General features: G+C 39.4%; 1 protein-coding gene across 1 annotated transcript in view; it reads right to left on the reverse strand.

Annotated features, from left to right (window-relative positions):
• Positions 1-26453, reverse strand: part of LOC149085786 (protein tolkin-like) — a 57001-nt gene that overhangs the window by 4755 nt on the left and 25793 nt on the right. The window contains exons 3-18 of the mRNA XM_089232185.1: positions 23576-23717; positions 23322-23479; positions 21034-21154; positions 17184-17362; positions 16853-17080; positions 16532-16744; positions 16219-16341; positions 14260-14405; positions 13923-14118; positions 13707-13829; positions 13454-13614; positions 12205-12391; positions 11960-12085; positions 6751-6878; positions 6438-6651; positions 119-366 (exon numbers count right to left, since the gene is read on the reverse strand). Of these exons, the coding sequence (XP_089088311.1) occupies positions 119-366; positions 6438-6651; positions 6751-6878; positions 11960-12085; positions 12205-12391; positions 13454-13614; positions 13707-13829; positions 13923-14118; positions 14260-14405; positions 16219-16341; positions 16532-16744; positions 16853-17080; positions 17184-17362; positions 21034-21154; positions 23322-23479; positions 23576-23717 (2693 nt within the window). The remainder of the gene's footprint in view (positions 1-118; positions 367-6437; positions 6652-6750; positions 6879-11959; positions 12086-12204; positions 12392-13453; positions 13615-13706; positions 13830-13922; positions 14119-14259; positions 14406-16218; positions 16342-16531; positions 16745-16852; positions 17081-17183; positions 17363-21033; positions 21155-23321; positions 23480-23575; positions 23718-26453) is intronic.

Consider the following 26453-nt stretch of genomic DNA (forward strand, 5'->3'; position numbering starts at 1 on the left):
TATCTAAACCCCTCCCCTTGCCATCAAAAGTCAGCAAATCGGAACCCCCGCCACATCGACGATGACGTAATACTTGAACGGCCCCTAAGGCAATGAGCACGAAATTGATTTAATTTACCTCAGTCCCGCAGAACTTGCCGACAACAGGAGCTCCTTCGAATCCGTCCAGAACCGTCAGATAGTCGTAGTTGCAATCGCTTTCGACCTCCAGTTCGAAAGACTCGAACTCGATCTTGATCTTGTTGCCGTTGACCGAAGATATGAACCAGTTGCAGTCTATGCGGTTGCCGTAGTTTTGGTCCCCGAACTTGACGTGTGAGTAGAGCCTCTTGGTGGCTGGTGTCGCTGTCAGTCTCCCTCCGCAGACTATATTCGGGGTAGAAAAAATCAATGTGAGGATCGAAAGTGATATATTTACATCAAATAGAATTCAGGGCTGTCGTTTACAAAGTTTTTTTTTATTAATTTAACAATACACAAATATACATATGAAATTGAGCGCTAAGCGCGCACACAAACAATAAAGACATCTGTGTGGCCCCAAGGGACAATTGTCCTTCCAGGAAGCCGATAAGAATTATGTTTTATCCGTTTACACAAGCAAAATAAGAGATAAAAAAAGAAAAATTAAATTAAATAAAAAACAAAAAGAAAAATAATAATTATAAAAGTAATACAATGAGTGATACATATACACACACATATATATACATACACACACACACATATATATCTTTTTCTCTTTTCCTTTGAATATTTCTATTTGTTTAGCCGCCAATTTGAACCAAAGTACATTACAATGTTATTAGGTTTTCTATTTGCATGAAGACATAAAGCAATGGGATAAAATTTATCAGAGAAAAAATATAAAATAGACGATTGTAACTTCACAATTGTGAAGGTTTCGCAAAAATTCGAGAATTATATATATTGTAGGTGATTCAGTGTGCAAGACATAATTTATGTAATAGTGTCTAGATATGCTATTGGCAGGACATGTGAAAATGAAATAGAGCAATCAAGAACATTTCATAATGCTAGGAAAATATAATTTTCGTTATTTCAGACGTTTTTACATATTGATATATTTCATACTTTTTGTTAGTGTTGTTAGTTGTTTGGTACTCCGATTGGAAAAAATTCATTATTTTAGGTGCATTGAAAGAGAAACTTTTCTGGAAGAGATGTTTTTTAGTTTTTGGTATTTGATATTCGTTTTTAAGTCTTACCGAGATTCTATTCGTTTTTCTCTGTAACCATTCGTTGTTTCTTGTTAAGAAGTTAATCATTCTGTAAATATATAGCTGTCTGATGCTAAAAATATAGCTATTTATATTATTACTGTTTTCACGATATGTGTCCATTATCATACTTCTTATTTTATTATATATGTTGCTTAGTTTCTCAATGTTGGTTTGGTATGCACCTCCCCAAGCACATAAGCCATAGGTTATTATCGAGAAAACCCAAGCATAGAAAATATCTTTTAGAAAGTCTGCATCTATTAGGTACTTTAATCTATATATCAGGACTGTGTGTAATCTAAGTTTTTTGACAAGTTTGTTGCAATGAGCACTCCATTTTAGGTCATCTTGAATGATTATTCCTAGATATTCATACTCGTATACTCTTTCTATGAGTTCACAATTACAGTTATGTTGTTCCTGTGGGTGACAGCTATGGATTTTAACGTGAATTTCAGTGTCATGATGAATACTTCGTGTTTTTATGCATTGATATTTTGTTTTACTAATGTTTAGTTTAAGTTTATTTTTTGTCATCCACTGATTGATATTTCTAAGGTCATTTTCAGTTTTTATTAAAAGATTTGTTATATCGTCATCTTCTATATATAATGCTGTATCGTCTGCAAATGAGATTAGCTGTCCGTTCAGGTGCATTTTGCAAAAGTCATTTATATAAATTAAGAATAATGTGGGACCCAACACTGATCCCTGGGGAACACCTTTTTTGGTTTCGTGGTAATCACTAATTTCCTTATTTATAGTAACAGCTTGGTGTCTATGTAAATAATAAGTTTTGAACCATTCAAGTACATGTCCCCTGACTCCAGCCTTATGTAATTTTATTGTTAATATACTTAAGTCTACGTTATCAAATGCTTGCTTTAAATCCAGATAGACTGTTATGCAATATTTGTTATTATTGTAACCATTATTTAGATAATTACAGACTTTTAGTATAGCCATTTCAGTATTTTTGTTTTGCTGGAATCCATACTGATTGCATGCAATATAGTTGTTATGGTTTAAGAAGCTAATTAGTTGTCCATTCATATGTTTTTCAATAACTTTTGAAAATATTGGAAGAACTGAGATTGGTCTGTAGTTAGCCATATTGTTAGGATCTCCTTTCTTGTAGATTGGATGTACAAGGGAGAACTTAAGTTGATCGTAAAAATGACTTTTACTTACTGAAGAATCAATTAGGTTTTTTAAGATATCAATGTGGTATAGTGCAATAATTTTCAACATTTTTGGTGTTAGCCCGTCATATCCATTTGATTTATGTTCATTTAAATCATTTATTAATTTTTTTAAAGTGGGTATTTCTATTTCCATGCTCACCATTGAATTTGAAACACAGTCATTGTCATCTTCATACATGTGTTCATTATCTTCTCTATCCAGGTTTCTTGTAATAAAGTCTATGTTAAGTTGATTTGCCAATGTTATTGAGTCTTGGTGATTTGGAAGAATTTTATTTGAATTATTTTTGTTGAGTACAAAGTTGTTAATATATTTCCATTGTTTTCTTTTGTCTTTATGACATTCAAAAAATTTGTTTTTTTGATATTCACATTTGGCTTGCTTAATTTGGTTTTTCAGTGTCTTATCATAGTTTTTGTATTCCATTTCATATGTAATTATGCCTGGATACTTTTTGTATTTTTTATATAATTTTTCTTTGACGTTTATTTTTTTTATGAGCTCTTTTGTAATCCATTTATTTTTACCTGTTGATCTTTTTGCTTTTTTTTTTTTTAGTCCACAGGTTTGAGTTAAGTGTTATAATATCTAGAAAGCGTTTATATTTTTGATGGACCAACTCCTCATCACAGACGTTTTTAAAATATTTGATATAAAGTTTTCAAATTTACTATAATCAATTATGGTTTTTGTACATTCAATATTATTCGTTACTTTTCCTATATCTTGAAAATCAATGTATCCTAATATTGGATAATGGTCTGTTAGTTGCGTTTTGAACACATTAAATTTTTGTGTAGTATTTTTCTTCGTTCTATAAAAAACATGATCAATACATGTGCCTCCTACTTCAGTTTCTCTAGTAATAGACTCCTGTAAGGACACAAAGCCACCAACAGCCATTATATCTAAGTAATTAGAGATTTCGTTATTGTTATCAAGTATATTTATATTTATATCACCAACAATTAGCATATTTTGTCTTGTGCTTTGAATAAGTATCTTAAGCTCATCATTAAATTGGGATATGGTGAAAAAATGTGATCTATAGAGTAATAACACTTCAACATCATAATCTGGGAAATTTATCCATACGCTTTCTGCAGTTTTGAATTTGCTAGATTTTTTAGTACTTCTAAGGGCTTTATTTACATACATAATGACTCCGCCTGATTTGTTGTATGTTCTACAGTCAGAATATGAATAGTAATCAGTAATGCATTCATAATTAATAATGTTATAGTTGAACAGTTCATCCTCCTTCACCCATATTTCTGAAAGACATATTATATCTATTTGAACTTGTAGAGATCTCAAGAATACAAGGAAAGTATCAAAGTTAGATTTTAAACTTTGTATATTTACAATTAGGAAATTTATATGCTGGTTAGAATTTTGAGAGTAATTAAAAAACTTATCTACATCAGTCAATTCCTCCAGAAAACCTTCGTCTTGCTCCAGTTCAATATAATTTATATATTCATTGTTCGTCATTTCTGTTCAACTTCCTGAGGTCTTCCTCATCTCTAATTCTCCATACATGGCTGTTTTCAGTTTTCCGGAGGAAAATTTTCACCTCTTTTGTCCAAGCATAATTATAATCATAGGTCTTTTTAAACTCTCTGACCAGGTAAAATAGATGCTTGCTCTCTAGGGAAAGATGCTCATTTACATATACCCTGTGAGGTTTGAAGTTGGGATCAATTTTGTCAGCTTTAACTTGATTCTCTTTTGCCTTCTGTATCCACAGTCTTTTGGAATCTTCATTCACGAATCTCACAATTATTGGCTTGCTTTTGGCTGAATTTCTGGTAGGCACTCTGTGTAAGTTTTTTATTGGTGTGTCTTCCTGTATGCCAATCTCCTGTTTTAGAGCATTGACAATTTCTATAACACTTTCTTGGGCTGTTTCAGGAACACCGTTGATCTCAATATTATTTTTCCTGCTCCTATTTTCCAAGTCGTTTACTCTTATTTTCAGCTCCTTCATTTCATCCTTCAAGTTTTTATTTTCCAGTTTTATCTCCTTATTTTCTTTGTCAATTCGCTCTATATATATTTTCATGTCATTAATTTTTTTTCCAAGTTCTTCCATGCATTCTGAGTTGTAGGTTATGGCTTTTACTAGTCCACTCGTTTCTTTGCTTGTCTCCTCATATTTTTCCTTTAGATCTTTGATGGATTTATTAAATGAAGCTTTCATTTCCTGTCGAAGATTTTCATACATGTTCCAGTTGCACATGTCTCAGTTGCCCCCAACGATCATTCATCCGTGGGTTCTATGATACGGCCTTCGTGACCTCCTTGCCCGTACGATTCTGGCCATGGTGATCATTTACTCGCTGATCTTCTATTCTGGTGATCATCCCTCCCCGTGGCTATTCTCTTTGGTGAACTTTTACCAACATCTGGAAATTTTTGTCTAATGTAAGCTTCCAGTATTCATAACAAAATAAGGTCGCATATTGGTTCCAAAGTCATGATTTTTAAGACCTCGAGACACGTAGGTGTTAATGCTGAGTATGTCGAAAATGAGGTCTTCAAGCCGGGGGATACATCTCATACCACGAAGTTGGCCCCTCTCGTAGCAGTGACGACAAATTCGAACCAGCATGCGAAGCTGATAATGCCGAACGATGAACTGCCATAATTTTCCACAATTCCAGGCACCTCATCACCATTACATTCCTATTTCCCGCTATGGCTAAAACTGGGTCGAGTGGCCGAATAATCAGCAACTTTCTCACTCCGACGGCCCATCAAATCTGAAGATTTTAATCTCTTCGAAAATATATGGATTCACATATGGGAGGTAAGACGGCGAGTTGGACATCCACGTACTGTGGCAAAATGTCGAGTCGAATTGGCGCAAAAGTAACCACAAGTTGATGCATTTGCGATATCGTAGAGTCGCTGCTACAACGGTTTCATGGCGCGTCACTGCCACCGATTGTAGTGAAATTTCCCATGACGGACAACTCCCCGATAGCCAAGTTGCGGATGTAGAGAAGAGCGATGAGGAGGGGCGATTATCCCCTCCTCAGAGCCAAATAATATGGTAAATTAGTCTGCCCCGTAAAATACGGGATGATCCAATGCATCTACACAATAAGTCGCTTCTCCGACACATTGCCCTAAATCCGTCTGCCCTCGAGTCATTCGAAGCTTTAAGACATTTGTCTCCGCTCTATTCGAAGCTGAAGATGTCTGCCCTTTTTTCACTGGAATCTGAAGATGTTTGCATTTGCTCCATTCGAATCTGAAGATATCTGCATCGGCCTCATCTGAGAAACTCCATTCACAGCTGAATATACCTGCCTTCAATCCATTCACGTCTAAAGATACCTCCACTCCATTCACGGCTAAAGATACCTGCCTCCACTCCATTAGATCTCTGAAGATACCTGCACCGGCCTCATCTGGGAAACTCCATTCACAGCTGAAGATACCTGCCTCCACTCCATTCACGGCTGAAGATACCTGCCTCCACTCCATTCACAGCTAAATATACCTGCCTCCACTCCATTCACAGCTAAATATACCTGCCTCCACTCCATTCACGGCTGAAGATACCTGCCTCCACTCCATTCACAGCTAAAGATGTCTGTCTTGACTCAGGTGCTTCTAGCTCGTAACTCGGATTTTCCGCAAGTCCCGACACCACTGTGTATGTATACGTAAGTAATGTTTAACACATGTAATGTTTACTAACTTTAGTAATGTTTTACTTGCTCTTAACCCCCCCCCCCCCAGTGGAGGGGGTAAGAACCAGAAGATCGCCCTTCCCTAGATCCGAATAATAAGACAAAATTTGTCTGCCCCGTAAAATACGGGATGATGATTCAAAGATCTTACACGCTTCGTCCCTCCTGCCGTTGGCAGACACTCTTTTTTGAATTGCGTCAATATTGGCGTCTTTCTTTTTAGTCCAATGTTTGTTTTCGCTGACTGTAGAAGAAACCGAATAAATTGGTTTTTAGTGCATACCTGTGAAGTGCGAAGCTCTGAATCCTTTCTTCTGAACCGAAGGGTCAGACTGGAAGGACATGGTCATGGCATTACTCGTGGACACTACTGGATACGGTGGCTTGATGCCACAGTATCGACCGAGCATCGGCGAGTTTATCGAATCACCGTCGTACACGACGACGTTATCGTACTCACAGTCCTGGTGAGACTCCATCTCGAAATCCTCGAAAACCTGTGAAAAAAAAAAGATTCCATTTAGATAGGTACCGATCATGTTATTCGAAACCCCGTTAGACATATTCAATCATGTACTTGAGATATTCACACTCACCACTTTGACTCTGTGCCCAACTTTGGTCTTCAGATACCACATGCACTCCTTCCTGCTGGGATAGGCATCGGGATAATTAGGACTAGTAATCATTCCAGAGGACGATGCAATGTAGTGAACACAGTTCCCTGAAAAATACATTGAACTGTTAAACATTACTACTTACGTATACATACACAGTGGTGTCGGGACTTGCGGAAAATCCGAGTTACGAGTAAGAGAATATGGAATAAAATATTTCCGATTTGGGAGTGATTATTTGACTTATGGGCATGAAACGAGCAAAAAGTATTCATCATTGAATATACATGCAAAGTGGAAAACATCGACCTCCCAATAATTACACACGTGATTTCTTGTGGGAAAACTAATATAGAAAAGCGTTTTCCAAAGGATCAGATATATCAAGGGAGTTACAACGTTTTGAAGTTTTGTAACGGTCAGTTGCTCACCAATCACCCAACTCAAATATATTTGCTCCCCCGTTGCGGGTTGCATCTAACTCAAAATAAACTTAAATATTCAATCCCGTTAGAAGTTTTTTTTTCCTTCCACAGTTGGTGCTTTTTCCTGTTCGTGAATAGTAGTGTTATAACCTTGTTATTTCGGGTTACTTTCGCGCAGTATATTGGAACATTTATCACCAGATTTTTAAAAATTGGATCTTTTTGTTAGCCAAATAAGACTCTATTTGGAAATTTTTTTTCCCAAATTCAACACTTTCTGCCAAAATGTGGCAATTTTCTCTTTTTCACAATTAAATGAAATCTTTTGAGGGAAAGTGCAAGGAAACTATGGTTAGGGAACTTGGGAACCGAGTGTGTAGGGATTTTCGGGGTTTCGAGCGCTGTTGTCTTCCTGGGGGGAAGATTGGCAACGTTCGAGACGTTTTTCATCGCCGAAAGTTGCCCTTGCGGATGATACTGTGGGTGGGAACGAATCAGGTAGGAGCGAATATTAGTGAGTCTCTGTCAGAGTACCGGGATTTACTATTATCCACTAGGAAGAGGGTGTTCAGATGTGGCAGTGATTCCAGTGCTGCCAAGGAGTAGTAGGGGGTATAGGAATAGGATCCACCAATTCAATATAGGCCTGAAGGACATTTTCTCCTGACTTGGGGTCACGTTCTTGGAGCTTCCCGCATTTACCGATAGGTGGCTTCGTTCGGATGGGATCATCTAAATAAGAGAGGGGTTTGGGAGGTTTACGATAGTCTTAGGTCAGGTTTTTTCCTCCCAGACCACGTAGTCGGGAATACGGGTTAGTGAATGATGATCACAACAGTACTGACGGGGAATTACCCACATCTGACTTGGATGGCTTCTCGATTGACACTAAATCACCAGGCAAATTAAAATGTGTGTTAATAAATGCCAGGAGCATTGGGTAATAAGAAAATTTTTTTAGAAACTATGATAGTTGTGGAGGGTTTGGATCTTATAGCCATTACGGAATCTTGGGCAAACGATGGGGATGAATCTTTCTTACACATCTCGGGATACGATACTTTTTTGAGAAATGGATCTGATAGGAAAGGGGGTGGAGTGTTGATATACGTGAAATCCTGTTTGAAGGCTAGAGAGTATAACGTGCAGAGGAGTGATATTGAAACCATATAGGCTGCACTTGAGAACGAAACACGTCATAAACTTATTGTTGGAGTTTGTTACAATCCACCGAATAGGGATCCAAACTACATCGCCAAATTGTATGATGAAATTTCCTACATGTGTAAGCGAAAGAGGGTTCTCATACTAGTTTGATTTCAATTGGATTGAATTCATACTAGATTGGGAGAACCTTTCATCTGGAAATCAGTAAGAAAGAGACTTTCTTAAGTTGGTGCTCAAAAATTTTTTGTATCAGCATGTATCAGAAGCCACTAGGGGTACTGCTATTTTGGATTTAGTTCTCACTAGTTCGGAGGATCTTGTTGAACATGTTTCGGTGGGGGAAGAGTTTTCTTCCAGTGATCATCGTATCGTTAATTTCACTGTAACTTTTCCTCGGGTAAAGTTGATAACAAAAGACTGGTTCCTTATTTTCGGAGAACTAACTTTGATGTTTTGAGAAGAAGGTTCGCGGAAGTTTTCAAAGACCGGTTGGAATCAGTAGGGGTGGTAAGTCAATGGGAAGAATTTAGTACGAAGCTGTCCTCTGTTTTCCACGACGTCATACCCTTTGTTCGAAAAAAGCGTGTTTGTACATCGCACCCTCTATGGTTCACGGATAGCGTGCGGAACCTTTATCTTGAAAAGAAAAGAGCATTCAGAGAGTATAAAAGTGGACGTGGTGATCTATCATTGTTTACTGATAAAAGAAGACTGTTGAAGAAAGCGATAAGGGATAGTAAAAAGGAAGTTGAATCTAGGTTGGCAGATAACATTGGCTCTGACCCAAAATCATTTTTTCGATATGTCAGTAATGGATGTAAGGGGACAGTTGGCCCCCTCTCGATAGGAGGCTGTAGGGTAGAGAGCAATGTAGGCATGTGTAGTGCTTTCAATGACTTTTTCGCGTCGGTTTTTAATGGAGATAATGATATTCGATATACGGGTGTTGCATGGGGTAATAAAACCTTCAACGATATTCAAGTAGAAGACGTGGAGGTCCTAAATCTTCTAAGAAATGTATGTGCAAATAAAGCACCAGGACCAGATGATATCTATCCCAGGGTCCTCAGGGAATGTGCTAATGAATTGTTGGGGCCAGTCGCACAGATATACAGGAGTAGTGTTGCTGAGGGTATCGTCCCAAGGGATTGGAAACTTGCTAATGTTGATCCGATATTTAAGAAAGGTAGTAGAGAAGCTGTGTTCAATTATCGTCCAGTGAGTTTGACGAGCTCCCTCTCGAAAATTTTGGAAATTATCATCAAAAGACAGTTTGTGAAGTGGATAGACGAGAATAATGTATTGTCGGATAATCAGCATGGGTTCAGGAAGGGGAAGTCATGTATAACTAATCTCCTTTGCTTGTATGATCGCGTGACTAAGGCTTTGGGTAAGAGCAAAAATGTCGACGTTGTTTACCTTGATTTCCAGAAGGCATTCGATCGGGTACAACATGGCAAACTCTTGAAGCGTTTACACGAGATTGGAATAGGGGGCAACTTGCTGAATTGCATAGAATCGTGGTTAAGAGATAGGTCGCAACGAGTTATGGTGAACGGGGAATTCTCTGGTTGGACAGACGTCACAAGTGGAGTTCCTCAGGGAAGTGTCCTTGGCCCCATACTTTTTTCACTTTTTATCGACAAACTCGATCAGGGTATCGATGGAATTACTAGCAAATTCGCAGATGATGTGAAGCTAATGGGGGTAATCGGGAATGAAAGCGATAGGGAGTTGCTCCAGACCAACTTAGACAAGATTGCAGCATGGGCAAATGAATGGAGCATGACGTTTAGCGTAGATAAGTGCATGGTCGCTGATTTTGGTTCGAACAACCTATGGTTTTCTTACGAGTTGAATGGTGTCCCTATCCCGGATGCAACTAGGGTCACCGATTTGGGAATTCTCATTGACGAGCGGCTTAGGTTTTCTGAACATTGTTCAGCGGTGGTCAAAAAAGCGAATAGAATGCTTGGTCTCATTTTCAAAAAAGTCTCTTCGCGTTCTCCTAAAGTCATTCTTCCGCTTTTTCGAGGCTTAGTTCGTCCTGGACTGGAGTATGCTGTAAGGTTTTGGAGACCATACCTACAAAGGGACATAGACTTGGTTGAAGGGGTGGAGAGAAGAGCTACGCGTGTCCTTATTGGCACACAGGGCTTGAGTTATGAAGAGAGACTTCATTTTTTGAATATGTTTACATTGGATGAACGCAGGTGTCGAGGAGATATGATCGAAGTGTTCAAAATTTTCAATGGGATGGATAGGATGGACCATGAACTTTTAGTACACCGCCAATCGACTGCTTTTACAAGGGGGCACCTAATCGATTGGTAAGGTACAATCCTAGGTATAATCCTAGGTTGTTAATAAATGGAATAGCTTACCCCCGGAGGTAGTAAATTGTAACACAATTGACACGTTTAAAAAGAAATACGATAAACATGTTGGGGTAAATCGAGAAGCTCTGTCCATACTTAGATTAAGACAACCATAAGTATTCTTTATGGGCATTGTATAATATTTTATCAGGTGTATATATTGTTTATAATTTGTGTTAATTGCATTTTTAATTAGGTTGCTATATTTTTGAAATATATGACATTCATATTTTTATGGGCATCTTTTTATCAGCCACCTCGTTGGGCATTTTGTCTGTTGTGGCGTTGTATTTGTATTTGTATTTGAAACAAATGTATTGCACATCTTTAGCTTTTTGATTTCTCTCAGGTTTAATAGCATTGTTAGAGCAGCTTCAGAAACGAAAATTTATACGTTTGGTGAATTTGGCAGGATTTGGAAGCGACGTAATCAATTTTAAAAGCATTATATCCTATTATTTATTAAAAAATAAAATAAAAACAGTCAAATATAAAAAACCGAAAACACTTTTTCATATTATTTTTCACAAGAAAAAGTTCAAAAAGAACAGGATGCTCATAACAGTATGAATCGAAAAGCTATCCATACTTAGACAAGACAACAATAATTTTTACGTGCAATATTATACATTCTCACAATTTTTAGCTTTTGTTCGTAATAATTGCTCTCATTTTGGTTTGCTTTATTTTTGTTGTATTGGACATTCATATTTTTTTATGAGTATCTTCTTTCAGCCACCTCGTTAGGCATTTTGTCTGTGGTGGCCTTTGTATTTGTATAAGGAATAGCATTTGTAATAATTGAGCAATCGATAGTGTTCACCCTGTATACAAGCTCGCAGCTCCCTACAGTGGCTATACCGTGATTCTCAATTGAGAGTTAACTCCTCTTTATGGAAAGACAAAAAAATTGACTTTATCTTCATGGATTTTCAAAAAACATCCGATCGGGTGTATCATGATAAACTCTTGAAGAGTTTTTACGAGATTGGAGACAACTTGTTGAATTCGATTGATTCTTGGTTGCAGGATAGGTCGTAATGGGCAATGATGAATAAAGAATTTTCTGATTGGACGACTGCCACAATCGAGTATTTCAAGGAAGTGCGTGGTCAAGAAAGCAAATAGAATGAGTGATCTTTAAATATGAATTCTTTCGTGGTGGTTAAAAGTATTATCAGTTCAGCAAGAGAACTGAGCGTATATATTATCACTCACCTTCCTTGCAATCATGCTCGTTGGGATGAAGGACGTAACCGTTGTTGCAAGAGCACACATAGCTCCCGACAGTGTTCTTGCATATGTGCTGGCATCCGCCATTGTCAATAGCGCATTCATCTTTGTCTGACAAGAAAATAGTGGAAATGAAAAGAATAAGGTCAACACACACACACATTTATTATTATTGCTGTATAATGTATCAAGCATATTAGTTGGTATTTTCCAGAACTTTTCGAAACTACCTGTCGAATATACAGCAGCGAAACCGCTTTTCTGCACGGAATTGTCGGACGTGAACGTGACTCGGAGAGACTTCCCTTCTGAAGTGACCAGTGGTGGAAGTCTCGATCCGCAAAATGAGCCATGCTTCTTCTCTCCGCCATCATCCATAATGCTGAACACTTCGACGCTGTCGTATTCACACTCTTGCTGTCAAAACACAAAAGAATCAATCAGTCGAATGAAAAATAATCGTACAACACCATAATAAGGGCTCCCCTCACTCGGGAAAAGTGTAGTCTTGTGGCTGATAGAAGACTCGGTATCCAGTGGATCGAACACGTATATTTCTATGGAGCTCCTCACACGAGGATATTGGCGTATTGGCGACGAAATATCCTACGTGATGAAGTCACTGGCAACTTGGCTTGCTTACTTGACTAGTGAATGTTATTATCAATGTATGTGGGTGTATCCATTATTTTCTTCTCTCCATTTATCCTTTGTTTGCGAAAACAATAGTGTAGGATGATAATTATTTGTAATTATAACAAAATATCATCAACTTCATCGCTGCTAGAATCGCTAAAAGTTTGATTTTTTTTTTCCTACCCCGGGTCACAATGTACAGGGAGATGAAGAGGTGAACGTCGTTTTTATACATTTTCCCGTGCTTTGAGACTTTTTTTGGTAACGCCGTGTGAGGGAGAACGGTTAACTCAATTAATTCAAGTCAACTCAACTTTCAAGTTAGAGCTACTTGAGTTCAATGTAATTTTTGTCTGTGCAAGGGTCATCCCAACACATCAGCCGGGGGCCTCATGTGCAAAAAGATCCTCATGATAATGAGATCTGGTTACAATTTTCGACAGTAAGTGTGTGTGAATTTGTAGTCAGGTTATTCTTACCAAGTTGGGGGAGAGAGACCGATAAAAATCTCTTTACCCTTGGGTTCCGTGATGCCCTCCCTGTTTGTTCATAGTTCAAAAGAATGCAGGATGGAATGAAACATTCTAGTTGTATCACTCTTCAAAATAACGCGCAGGTCTCGGAAACGAATTTTTGTCGGATGATAATTTAAAATGGTGAAAATGTGAAAATAAATCTTTGCCATATTTCAAAGAAAAAATAAGTTTGAAACAAAAGTTCACTTTGCATCACTCACTCTTTTAAGTATAATTAATGCAAATGTATTAGATCCCTTAGAACCTTTAAAGAAACATGGATATCTCTCCATTGATGATGTTATACACATCCATTACTTAAACTCACGTTTGTTCCTTCCAGATCAAAATGAGTGAAATCTAAGGTGATGGTGAATGACTTTGGAGCAACGATTTCCCACACACAACGCTTATTCGAAGGGTAAAGGTCTGGAAACGATGGACTCCGGATGTATCCATTCAGGGAAGACAAAACTCCTCCACACGCAGCTGCAATAATTGAAACATGATCAATTAACCAGCTCAAAATACGATTTATAATTTTTTTTTCTAATTTATATGTATCAATGTATGTTTCTTACTTTCACAGCTCTTTTCGTCGGAATGTAGTTCGTAACCGATGTGGCACTGACACTTGTAACCACCAACGGTGTTGACGCAGGTATGCTGGCAGCCGTGCTGCAGGTTGTCGCATTCGTCCGTTTCTGGGCAAGTAAACAAAGACATGTGTTACAAGAAAACAATCAATTTATCACGGACTTTCAAATTCAGAGTTCTTCGGTGAAGTTAATCCAGACCTTTCACGAAATTGGCCGAGAATCCCATCTTCTGTACAGAGCTGTCCGACACGAATCTCACCAACATGACGTTCGACGAGGATTTCACGTCGTCCGGAATTTTGTCACCGCAGACTCGAGCGAGAAGCGGACTCGCCAGACTTGGACCGTCACGAATCTCGAGGTAGTCGTAGGCACAATTATCGTGGAGCTCTATCTGAAACGAAAAACATGTTTAGACGATCACAATTCCGCAATCCCGTTCCTACATTTACGACGAGACTAAAGACATCAAGAAACTGATAACCACTGACTAATCCAGAAAGAGGAACATATAGAGAGGCAATTTATTTCTTACCTCAAAAGCTTGGAAAACAAGAGCTATTTGATATTTTTCTGCAACCGTGATTGTCCAAATGCATTCCTTGTTTGGTACGTAATCATCCGGGTAATTTGGACTTTGAAGAACCCCTTCGTTTTTGTTCACGGCTCCACCACAGAGGGCTTCATTTGAAAACAAAGACATACGAGAGTATTTTTTACTGAAAAACCTTTCGGAAAGGGTTTTGTGAATTGGTAATTTAGCACAAGCACAGTGTCAACTGGAATCCTTTGAACTAAAACTGACGTCATTTCGTTGTTCTCGTGTCAATTTTATGCCACCTGGTGGAGAAGATCGATCTACTGCCGTACGCTACCTCACGGCAAGGAATGCGGCACCAGCAGATATCTATCGCCAAAATGTGTGGAGTGCATTGTTCAGATGCCAAGCAAGAGTTCATAAATCGGTGAGACTGTCCAAACAAGAGAACCCGTGAATCCCAGCGTCTAAAAGCGTAATAAACAAGATCGTCTGATCAAATGAATGCAAAACTGATAAAAGATTATTGCCGCGAACTTACTTCAACAGAGAACGGAGTTTCGGATTACCAGAACCATATATACAGTAGTTCAAGACAACGCAAATCTGATGAAGGAATTCCTGCCAGAACTTATTCCAAAAGAATGCAGGACTGATAAAGGAATTCTTGTCGGATCACAGGTCAAAAGAATGCAAGTCTGATAAAAGAATTTTTGCTGGATTATAATTCAAATAGGCGTGGTAGCCCAAGTCGATAAGATACTCGCCTAAAGTACCAAAGTATGTTTTGAGGTGTCGCGAGTTTGATACCCGATTCGTCCTTGTCTGATGCTTTCTTGACGTGGACGTACAAAAGAAATAGCGACAACATGATCAGAAAAAAAAAGATTGCTGCCGCAAGGAGCCCCACACCGAGGGGGTTATAACTCCACCCTCCCTGAAAGTATAAAAAAGTGCAAAATGTCAAACGCTGCCTTTCGGAATCGGCAGTAAATTGCAGATCACGGTCCAATTAGCCCTCGTGTGTAGAAAATGGCCGTGATGCGAGAAAAATTTATCAATGGTCATAGTTTAAATGAATGTTGGACTGATAAAGAAATTGTTGTGTGGTAATAGTTTAAAGCATAGTTTCCCAACCTTTTTTGTCCCATCGCCCCCTTCTTCAGAAATTTTTTTCTCCCAGCGCAATCTAACACATAGGATCCTATGTTATACCCGTAGGATACCCACGTTGGGAATCACTGGTTTAAAGCAATGAAGGACCGATAAAGGAATTCCGGTCGCAACTTACAAAGAATGCATACTTTAGAAGAATGCAGGACTGATAAATAAATTCCTACCGGAACATAATCCGAAAGAACGCAGGACTGATAAAGGAATTCTCGCCGAATCACAGTTTAAAATAATACAAGACTCATAAAGGAATTCCTGTCGGATAATCCAAAAGAATGCAGGACTGATAAAGGAATTCCTTGGTGGATCATAGTTCAAAAAAATTACAGATGGCTTGCCTGAGCATGGCTAAAAATACTCGTCTCTCAATGCTCCTTTTAAACAGTCTCTCTCAATCACGAACCTTCCATCAATCATGACCTTCCGACACCTCACACAGGTGTGGAGATGCTGGTGTTGCATTTCTTGCGGTCAGGAATAATATAATGGACTTATTTCACGATTGGGGTAGTGAGCAGCTCTCGATGGTACGCATTTGAATCCAAAGCGCTGCTGAAAGAGTCATTTTGAGTCTGTTTATGTTCAAGGGATGTTTGTAACCATTGTCCATATGCAAAATGATCAAAGCACACATTTTAAATAGATATTCCAATGGTCATAACTACATCATTCGAAATTAAATAAGTATTTTTAGTCAGAAAATCTGAGTTCAACATCAGGTTTAGATGAGACTACAATTACATAAATACGGGATAAAACTAAGTTAATTAAATGATTTGTTACCTTCATATGTGGCCTGAAAACCTGTGTATACTGATTTTCCTGGTGACGTTTTATAAGATATCAACATCCGATGGCCAGTCGACATCAAGCTTTTCCCAGATATTGAGCTGCCACAGTATCGCCCTAGGACAAAATAAACAGAAAATTCGGCGAAATATCTGCAGGAAAAGTATTTTTAATCATAGAATGTCCATATTTCCGAAACACAAAAGTGGGATATAGTGAAGGCATAATGAAGGAAATATGAGTCACACATCACAAAAGAGAGTAGATGCTCCTAAGAATATATAAAAGCCATTTATATATATGTTACCTAAAAGAGGAGCCGTCGAGAGGGATCCGTCCCGTATTTCCACGTAGTCGGAATCACAATAAGGTGTCGAAAAGATGTTCATCAAAGTGATATTCAAGAATATTCTCTCTCCATGCGTTGCAGTGATTCGCCATTCGCACAACATTACGTCCGAGAGTGAGTTTAGGGGCGAGACTATCTCTCCGGAAGGTTCCAGCATGGTCCGTCCACACTCTGAAAAAAGTACAGCAACTATTTGAACCTTATCTTCAAACCGATTAAAGAAATCGAAACTAAAACTATGTTGATGCGAAGCTAGATGACAGCATAGAAAACACTTACTAGGGCAGTTGTATAATTTATTCGTCTGAGCGATGTCCCCTTTGCTGAGCCTCACCCTCTGACCGATAGACGGCCTAGTGAAGACGTACCCTTTTGGCAATATGGTGTCGAGCTCGTTACTTTTCGCGAAAGTATTCCTGGCGTAATGCATGATGCTTTCGTAGTCATAAGAGAGTCCCAGCGAGTCCACTTCTTCGTCGGTCAGTTTGTTGAAGTTATACTCTTGCCCTTTATGATATAGTTCGGGAAAAAGAAACGGCATGAGTTCTTGCCAAACAAAAAAACAGAAAATGAAAACTTGTTAGTGTTTAAACTTGAGTGTGTAAGTTACCGCTCATTATATTCTTGTTGATGATCTGGACGTGCTTGTCGCGGTCCGGCCGAGTATGTTCGTGCCAGAAGCCTACCACGTGGCCGAGCTCGTGTACTACGATGCCAAACTTGTCACAGTTCTTACCTATGGAAATGGCTTGCCCACCGTTGCCTCTCATTCCAACGAACGAGCAGCATCTGCAACATATAGTGTCAATAGATATAGATGAGTGTTCAAAGTGATAATTGATCATTGTCATTAAATTGTAATGCGAGTGCTCCAATTTGTTAGTTCTCTAGATTAATTAAGAATGCTGCCCTAGTGAATGTAAGCTGCTTCAATTGATCAGTTCTCCAGATGGATCAGGAATGCTGCCTCAATTAATGTAAGCTGCTCCAATCGATGAGTTCTCCAGATTAATCAGTAATGTTGTCCCAATCAATATAAGCTGCTCCAGTCGATCAGTTTTACAGATTAATCAGGAATGCTGTCCCAATTAATTTAAGCTTCTCCAATTAATCAGTTCTCTAGATTAATCGGTAATGCTGAACCGGACGGCCAAAATCGCAGAAAAGTGCAATAATGTCCCATAAAATGCTTATTATACGGTCATCCCAGTGATAAGAAGTTTTAATCCATCAGTTAGCCAGATTGATAGATATGAAAAGCTGCTCAAATTGATTAGTTTTAAATTAATGTGTTCTCTGGAGATTACTCAGTTAAGTAGGTTTATCGATGTGACAAACTATCTTAAGGGCTCCGCGAGTCCAAAAAGGTTGAGAACCGCTGCTCTAAAGTAATGTACAAGATAAGTCGGCGATTAATTATATTAATCTACGTTATCAAACGTCCCAATCAAAACCCTTTTTCAAGTTAGTTATCTCGACAAGCTGTCTTAATTGATCGGCTCTCAAGATAGATCGGTGCGCTAAGTTTTTAAAATAGCTCAGTTGTCCCGGTCAATCACTGAGGTAAGCCCCGTCCCACCGGTTATTTCTTCAAGTTAATCGGCGCAATTCAACCCAACTATCAGTATCTCCAGATTTATCGAGCAATTCCAATCTCTATCAGGTCTTCAGATTAATAAATGCGAAATACCATATATCAATATCAATTAGTTTTGCTTTGATAATAAGTTCTTCCGATTAATCCAAGTTTACTATGTTGACGGTGCGATAACCTCTCCCTTAACTCAGCATTTCTTCAGATTGAGCGGTGCGATAAGTCATTCCAATCGATTAGTTTTTTTTTTTTTTTTTTTTTTTTAAACCGAGCTAACTCAGGTCTATCGCCATAGGCAATTTACTACCTAGTGAGTTGTGCCGGAAGTGCAAGTGTGTGTACCTAATAGTCTGAGTGCGTATCTAGTGCTGTGTATGATTTTTCAGTGCTGCCATCTATATCTCAGAAGTGAAGTGAGTGATGTGTAGTGACTGAATATTTGTACTGTTTGTAGGACTGTTGCTCTCTGTGGCGAGACTTTTTAACGGGGAGATCGGCTCGCATTTGCGCCTCGAAGTTGGGAACCACAGAAAACCAACTTCAGCCGACCACCACTGTGGTGATGGTGGGGCACCACATTTCCGCACCACAAGATCTAACACAGACTTTGATGCATCTCCTGAAAGACAGGAAAGTGGGCATGGAGCTGGGAGGTGAGCTCGTGGAACATGACCAAACGAGAGGTAGTCCGCAGGGCTCGTGCTCGGGCCCCCTTATGTGGAACGTCACTGTGGACGGCCTACTTAAACAGTCCTGGGAAGAGGGAGTACGAGTCCAGGCCTTTGCGGACGACATACTCATAGTCATGGCCACAGAGAAATGGAAAGAGATGGAAGAAAAGGCCACCAGGACTCTGGATCAGATGGCCAATTGGCTACACAACAACGATCTGGAGCCGGCAATCGAAAAGAGTTCTTACCTGTGGTACAGTTCAAGAATCAAGAGACCCAAGATAAGGATGAAGGGAACCAATCGATTAGTTGTAAATGGACCAGTTCTCCAGATAAATCAGGTGGCAAGTCGTCTCAATTGATCGGTTCTTCACATTAATTGGCATGATCAGTCTGGCTATCGATTTCTTCAGATTAATCGGGACAATCGGAATTAATAAATTCTTTATATTAATGGATCCGAAAATCAATCCCAAAATCGATTAGTTTCCCAAATATGTAAGTTATTCATGGATAAATCAGTTAATTAAATTACTCAGTGCGATAAGCCATCCCTATTGATCATTTGTGAATCGGCCAGTTTTCCAGATTAATCGTGAACTGACTCGATGAGCTTTCTGTAGTAATCTGCAGTATAAGGCGTCCCAATCGATTGGTTCCGCAAATTAATTAGCACATTCATCCAAATTGGTTAGTTCTCACGATTAATTAGGGCAATGAGCAGTTCCAATCGATCAGTTGTGAATCCACGAGTTTGCTAAATTAATCGTGAGCTAAATCCCCAAAATCGATGAGCTTTCCAGAGTTACCTACTACTACTAAACCAGACATGCACCTCGTCTATATTCCTCTGCGGATCTTCTAACGAATTGGCACATGTTGTAATGTGTGTGTATGTATAGTGAACCTTCCGTGAAATTTGTTTTTGTGTAATGCTTGTTATGTGTAGTGCTGCCATCTGTAATCAATTTTTTAAACTATGGGTTTTTTTCTCAACTCATAGTGAGTGAAGTTATCTGCAGGATAAACCGTTCCAACTGATTGATTGTACAGATTAATAAGCACAATTTTCTAAATTCTAAATTTGTTAGTTCTTAATCAGAGCAATGAGCCGTCCCAATCGGAGGGGGGAGGGGCTAAATCGTCCGAATCGATGAGCTTTGTAGAGTAATCTGCAGGATAAGCCATCTCTCCTAATTGATTAGTTCTACTGATTAATCAGCATAGTGATCTAAATTTATTAGTTCTCTCGGTTTATCAATGCAATTAACAGTCCCAGTTGATCGCCGCTATGCAGTCGTGTGGGCATCGTGCAGGACTCTCGTCCTGAGGATCCAGCCTGAGGTTCAAACCCCAAGTTAACGACACAGTGGTGGTTGGCTGAAGTTGGTTTTCTGCAGTTTTCCAGCTTCGAGGCACGAATGTAAGTCGGTCTCCCATTTGGAAAGTCTCTCCGGAGAGAGCAGGCAGGCCTACAACACGATACTGGCAAAACATGAAAATTCAAGCATTTCCATCTTTACTTTAGAAAACAGAAGCCAGATGGCAGCATGAACACGAAACAAGCGAAACTCGGCAACACAAATACGTTAGGGTCAAGCATACACTCAGAACACACATTCCGCCATGTGCCGATTCGTTAGAAATTCCATAGAGGAATGTCTACGAGGTGCATGTTCGGTTAAAAAAGTAGTAGTAGAAGATTCATTGAAAGACTGTTAATTTGGGGAAATGAAGTGTACAAGGAAGAAAATTCATCACTGCCCCCACGGGGACACGAATCTCGGTCTCTCGATTGGCGGACGAGTGCTCTACCCTCGAAGCAAATAGAGTATTTCAACCTTGGAGCGTGTGTGTACGGAGCCTTTCAAAATATATATATATACGCTCCGAGGTTGAAATATTCTATCTGCTTCCATAGCTTAGATGATAGAGCACTCGTCCGGCAAGCGAGAGACCGGGGTTCGTGGGGACAGTGATGAATTTTCTTCCTTGTAATCTTCATCTCCACAAATAACCAGTCTTTCAATGAATCTTGTATTGACAAGCGAAGAGGACATTTCTATATTCAAGTAGTAGTAGTCCCAGAGTTGATCAGTTATGCAGATCAATGGTAAGCCGTCCCAATCAATAAACAACCAATTTGATTGAAATAATCTACAAATAAATAATTATTTCACAAAATTAATACGAACCCACAAGATCTTTGCGTGAAGAATATATAATTTTTGTGTTCAGGCATCCGTTCCACGAACTGAATGCACGTTGCGTTCTCCCAATACCTCATGGCTTGCTTGAACAGAGTGCGATGCTCACCTTAAAAAATACACGGAAATATAACACCAAATAATTAAAACTCAAAAGAATTCACCAAGGCTCAGATTTCAACTTGGGGGGAAAAAATTATTAATACTAAAAAAAAAAGGGAAAAATGAAGGGAATTTTAAATCTTTGAACTTTTCATTCGCTTGACATTTTCATTCGCTTTATAAAGAGAGGAAAAATCTAATTTTATTTTATTCTGCCTCCGGAGCTGTCTTTTAAAACTGCATTTATAACGAGATGTTTAAAAATGAAATATTAAAAAAAAATAAAATTCAGACTTGTCAGTGTTTCTCAGTCCTAATGGCAGCGATGATGTCAGAGAATGGAAGAAGAAAAAATAATAATAATATAATAAAATAACGACACACGCACGTCGAGTTAACAAGACGCTGCTGACTTTCTTATTAGAAAGTGACCAGCGCAGCTGTTACCAATTCTTATCCTAAGGCTGTGTCAAATCATTTCCCCACGAATGAAACAAAAAATAAATTGACTTAACGGGAAATTAAGATTATACACGGGTCTTTCGAATATGAAATTACCCTAACGAAGGGAAATATAACTTTTTTTTCCCCCAGCTATTTTTAATATGAACTTCAATTTAGTTTCTTATTTGGATTATCTTTTATCCACCTTGTCGATACTACCTACGCCTTTTTTTTTTTGGTATTTTCGGTGATGATTCAGTGAGGACCTTGGTCTTGAATCATCTTGCTTTGGACATGAAGTCAGTATGGCTTCCTTCTGCTTGTTCAGATTCTAGGAATTGATGGTTGTCAAAAGCACGTCTTTCTTGCTGTAGCGATCATTTATGCTAGTCGTTTTTGCCGTGGTGATCATGTACGCCCGTCTCCCTTGCCGTAGTGATCATTTATGTCCCTCTTCTTTGCCGTCGTGATTTGTGATCGTCCCCTTTGTGGTTGTGATCATTAAAACAGGTCTCCCTTTTTTTCTGCCATAGTGATTATTCATACAAATCGCCCTTGACGTCGTGATCATTCACACAGGTATCTCTTGCCTTAGGGATCATTTACACTAGTTTCTTCCTTAACGTAGTGATCATTTACACTAGTTTCTTCCTTATCGTAGTGATCATTTACACTAGTTTCTTCCTTACCGTAGTGATCATTTACACTAGTTTCTTCCTTACCGTAGTGATCATTTACACTAGTTTCCCTTGCTGTGTAGTCATCATTTACACTAGTTTCTTCCTTAACGTAGTGATCATTTACACTAGTTTCTTCCTTACCGTAGTGATCATTTACACTAGTTTCCCTTGCTGTGTAGTGATCATTTACACTAGTTTCCCTTGCTGTGTAGTGATCATTTACACTAGTTTCCCTTGCTGTGTAGTCATCATTTACACTAGTTTCCCTTGCTGTGTAGTAATCATTTACACTAGTTTTCCTTGCTGTGTAGTAATCATTTATACTATCCTTTCTTGTCGAAGTGATTTTTTTTTTTCATTTACGCCCGTCTTTCTTGCCGTAGTGATTGATCATTTATGCACCTTTTCATTGCCTCCTTGCTTCAATAATCATTTATGATTGTTTCCCCTTGCCCCAGTGGTCTTATATGACTGTCTCCCTTGTCGTATGCACGTCTCAATGGCTGTGTTGCTTGCTCATAGTAGGCAGAGGCAATATACCGGTGACGTTTTAATCTCCGCGACAGTTGTACAACTATAACATGTGTGTGAATTATTTTTCTCGTTTTTGTTTTTTTGTCTATATTGTACTGTTTTGTGCTTTGATGTTTACTGTGTTTTTAATATTTTTGTCTGATTGTGTGTGTGTATTTGAAATAAATAAATAAAAAATCTATTCTTATTGATCACATCAATGCTTTTGAGTCGGCTAATGCGTGACGTCTTCGACCAAGTTTGCTGGCAACCCCTCCCCCCACCAAAAGGCCGCTACGCACAGTTTGGGAGCAACCTCCTTGAGCGTGAAGGAATTGATATAGAAATAATGTTCTGACCAGGGCCGCAACTAGGGGGAGCAGGCGGGTCTCTTGTGTGTGCCCCGGGCGCTAGACCAGAGCGGGCGCAAATTTTATTCTCAAACCTCTCCTTCAACATTACAAGGGGCTCCAAAATGCGCACTTGCCCCGGGTGACCAAGCATCTAGTTGTGGCCCTGGTTCTGGCATCGACTTACCGCTGAATATGCTTTCTATCTCGTATGGTATAATCCCATCATCCCATAATCTTTCTTTCCTTGCTGTGGCAGCTCGTTGCTTCCTCCTCCTTCGTTTCTTTTTGCGTTTATTACTGTGTCTGTGACGTTGGTACTTGTCAAGCCTTCCGTCCCCGGTACTGAATAGTCCAAACAACGAGATAAACCTTTAGGACAAATCACAATACACATTTATGAAAAAGTTCGGAGAAATTTGAGTAATTAAAGAAACTAACCAGCAGCGTCTGTTGTTTTCCCTCAATGTCAAATTGGTTGGTACCATTGAAGTCTTCAATTTCTGGTGGCGATGGTTCCTTTGGTTCGATGATGTTCTGTACTTGATGTTCTTTGGCAAAATGATATCACCTTCGACAATTTCTGTAAAACAAAATCAGGGTGGTTTTCAAAGTGTGGGCTGTGGCACATGGTTTGCTGTGGGATCAATCGGGAGTAACGCAAGATATTTTAAGGATAAAATCATATTGAAATTGCTGACTAACTATCAGCGTCTGCACCGTCCGATATGACTCTGGAGTCTATTCAAACCCAAGGCCATGTAATAAATGCTGTCTCACGACAAGCCGGAGTTGGCACCAGCTGAGGTCATCGGTATGACAAAACCAGTTAGTTGTCATTGGCTACCTGGTATTTCAAGGTAAGACGCCTTCAAATATCGTGTAAAAAGGGGGTTCTATTTCAAGGTATCGATTTAGTTGAAAAGTATCAGAGCAGTGACGTCACACTCCTGATCCGAGACCACACCCACTGAACCAAGGTGGCAAGAGCAACTTCAAAGGAAAAAGAGAGCTCTTACTATATTAGTACTCTATAACAGACAGACAAACATGACCGCTGACCGCCCAGAGAGACCATCTTGGGATGGTTTGCGCTCTTTCCCAAAGGGATGGACGGTCTCGGAGAGCAGTACTCTATAACAGTGTTTCTCAGCCGCCGGGCAGCAAGTGATTAGCCGTTTCATTTTTCCTCATTCATTTTCCGTTGCTAGTTTGTTTGACCGGGCCTTCGACTCACAAAAATGAGTGAAAACGGGCCGCGGGCTTGAAAAAGTTGAGAACCACTGCTGTATAGTACTCTTACTATATTATACTAGTAATCAGAACACCAAATACAGAGGGGCCACAAAAATGCAATTTGTCCAACGATTTTGCGGAAATAAATAGGATAAAAATGTCCATCAAACAAACTTTAAGAGCAATACGTGTATACAAAAAGTCAGTGTTATGAGGGCATGGCTAATTACAGTACTATCGTCACCAGAAATAATGAATGTAAATAGTCTATTAATCAGGTCTGCTGTAGAAAATGATGGCTTAAATAATAATAAGAAAATCAACTTAATACACAGTAATTCTACCTAGTCGCGCGCCGCAGAAAATCACCTCACGGGCCAGCTGTTGGCCACCCCCCTGGTGTATAACAAAGAAGTTAAAGACGAACGAAAGGATTACATTTCCCGAAGGTTTCTCTTTCCTTTTAAGAAACAAAATATCAGTTGATCTTCTTCGATGTTACCGCATGTATGCCCCATTCGCCATTTTCCTTTTTTTAGGGCTTCCCGCATCCCCCCAACAAACAAATCACTCAGCTTGTCCCCGGAGTCCATGTTCCCAAAAAAAAATGTGCAAGGACACAGAAGGTAGAGAGAGAGAGAGAGAGAAAGTGTCTTAAAAGGTCCGCACACTTTTGTGTGTTAGGAATTCTCGAACCCTCATATGATGGATAGTTGTTCCTGCAATACGTGCCCTTCTCCTAATGGTTTCCATTACGGAAGTTTTCCCTCTACTCTTCCCATTTCTTTACCCTTACCCGGAGTCCATTCCCCCGGAATAGCTCCGGGTCATGCGTGAGAATGGAAGGGATTTTCAAGTCAGGACACAGTCCATCATTCAGGCAGAAATGCCTCACACTCCTTCCTCTCTCTCTCTCTTCTGTTTTTCTATTATTTTTTTCTTTTGTGGTGAGTTGGCTACCATACTTCGAGAGCACTCCGCCCCCCCCCCCTTCATCAACCGGGATCGTATTTCTTGATCGAACCCATCTCTTGATAGCCATTCGATACGCTAATGGTCTTGGACCAGACCCTCGATTCCACCTGTCGCTGCAGGACTGTTCTCGAGGCAATGGTTGAGCTCTTTCGATGGTCATTACGGATCGATTGCTATGCGATGCTGCTACTACGCTATTGTGGTTGTTTTCTGGTTGTCGTTTGATTATCATTAGGACTATGGAAAATTATTCTTTGATCGGAATGGAATGGCGGTAACAAGAGTCTCATGCTAAGGTGAACCCAAACCAAAGAAAGAGAAGAGTCATGTCTCGATGGTGTGTTGTGCTGTTGCGTCCTCGCGGATACTCTACGAAAAAAAAAAAGTTAAGAAGCACGACATCGGACTAATATGTTTCCAGATGTCTTACAATAGGTCTTACCACAGGGGTTTTCCAAACTTTTATAATCTATTGGTTTCCCTGGGCTTACAAAATCTGCACTACGTTCGTCTCCTGCTCACCCAAAATCGTCACGTGTGTCATATGAGTTCCTAAAATCTGCGTGCGATCCTTTCAGAACCCGAAATTCCCATACATGGAAGCTAATACAAATTTACTAAGAAAAATAATGCATCCCAAACATCCCCTATGAGCAAATTATCCCCAGTGTGTGTCTCCCCTACTCTCTCCGCTTCAAAACTCTGCACGCGTGTTCTCTAAAACTGTGTGCGAATTTTTCTAAGAGCTCTGAAAAAATCTGCAAGCACCTCTCTCGTGCTCCAAAAACCAGCATCGCTACTCCCTTGAGCTACCAAAACTTGGAATGCAACACTCATAAGCTTTCAAAAATCTGAGCGTATGACCCTAATCTGTCAGATTCTATATGAGTATCCCATGAGCTACCAAAAAATCTGCATGCGTATTCCCTGATTTACCAAAACCTTCACGCGTAAGGATGCGATTATAAAGCAGGCGTGTTTCTGATTCTGGAAACCCGCGCCGTCTCTGATTGGTTAAAAACCCGAATTTCAACTTTTTTCATCTTGAAATTCGGGTTTTAACCAATGGGAGACGACGCGGGTTTGCACTATAATCGAACCCTAACAC

The sequence above is a fragment of the Pholcus phalangioides genome, unplaced genomic scaffold (genome assembly GCF_987345545.1).
Source record: "Pholcus phalangioides strain wild (caught in Gottingen) unplaced genomic scaffold, Ppha-v1.0 ptg000005l_1, whole genome shotgun sequence".
Lineage (NCBI taxonomy): Eukaryota > Metazoa > Arthropoda > Arachnida > Araneae > Pholcidae > Pholcus > Pholcus phalangioides.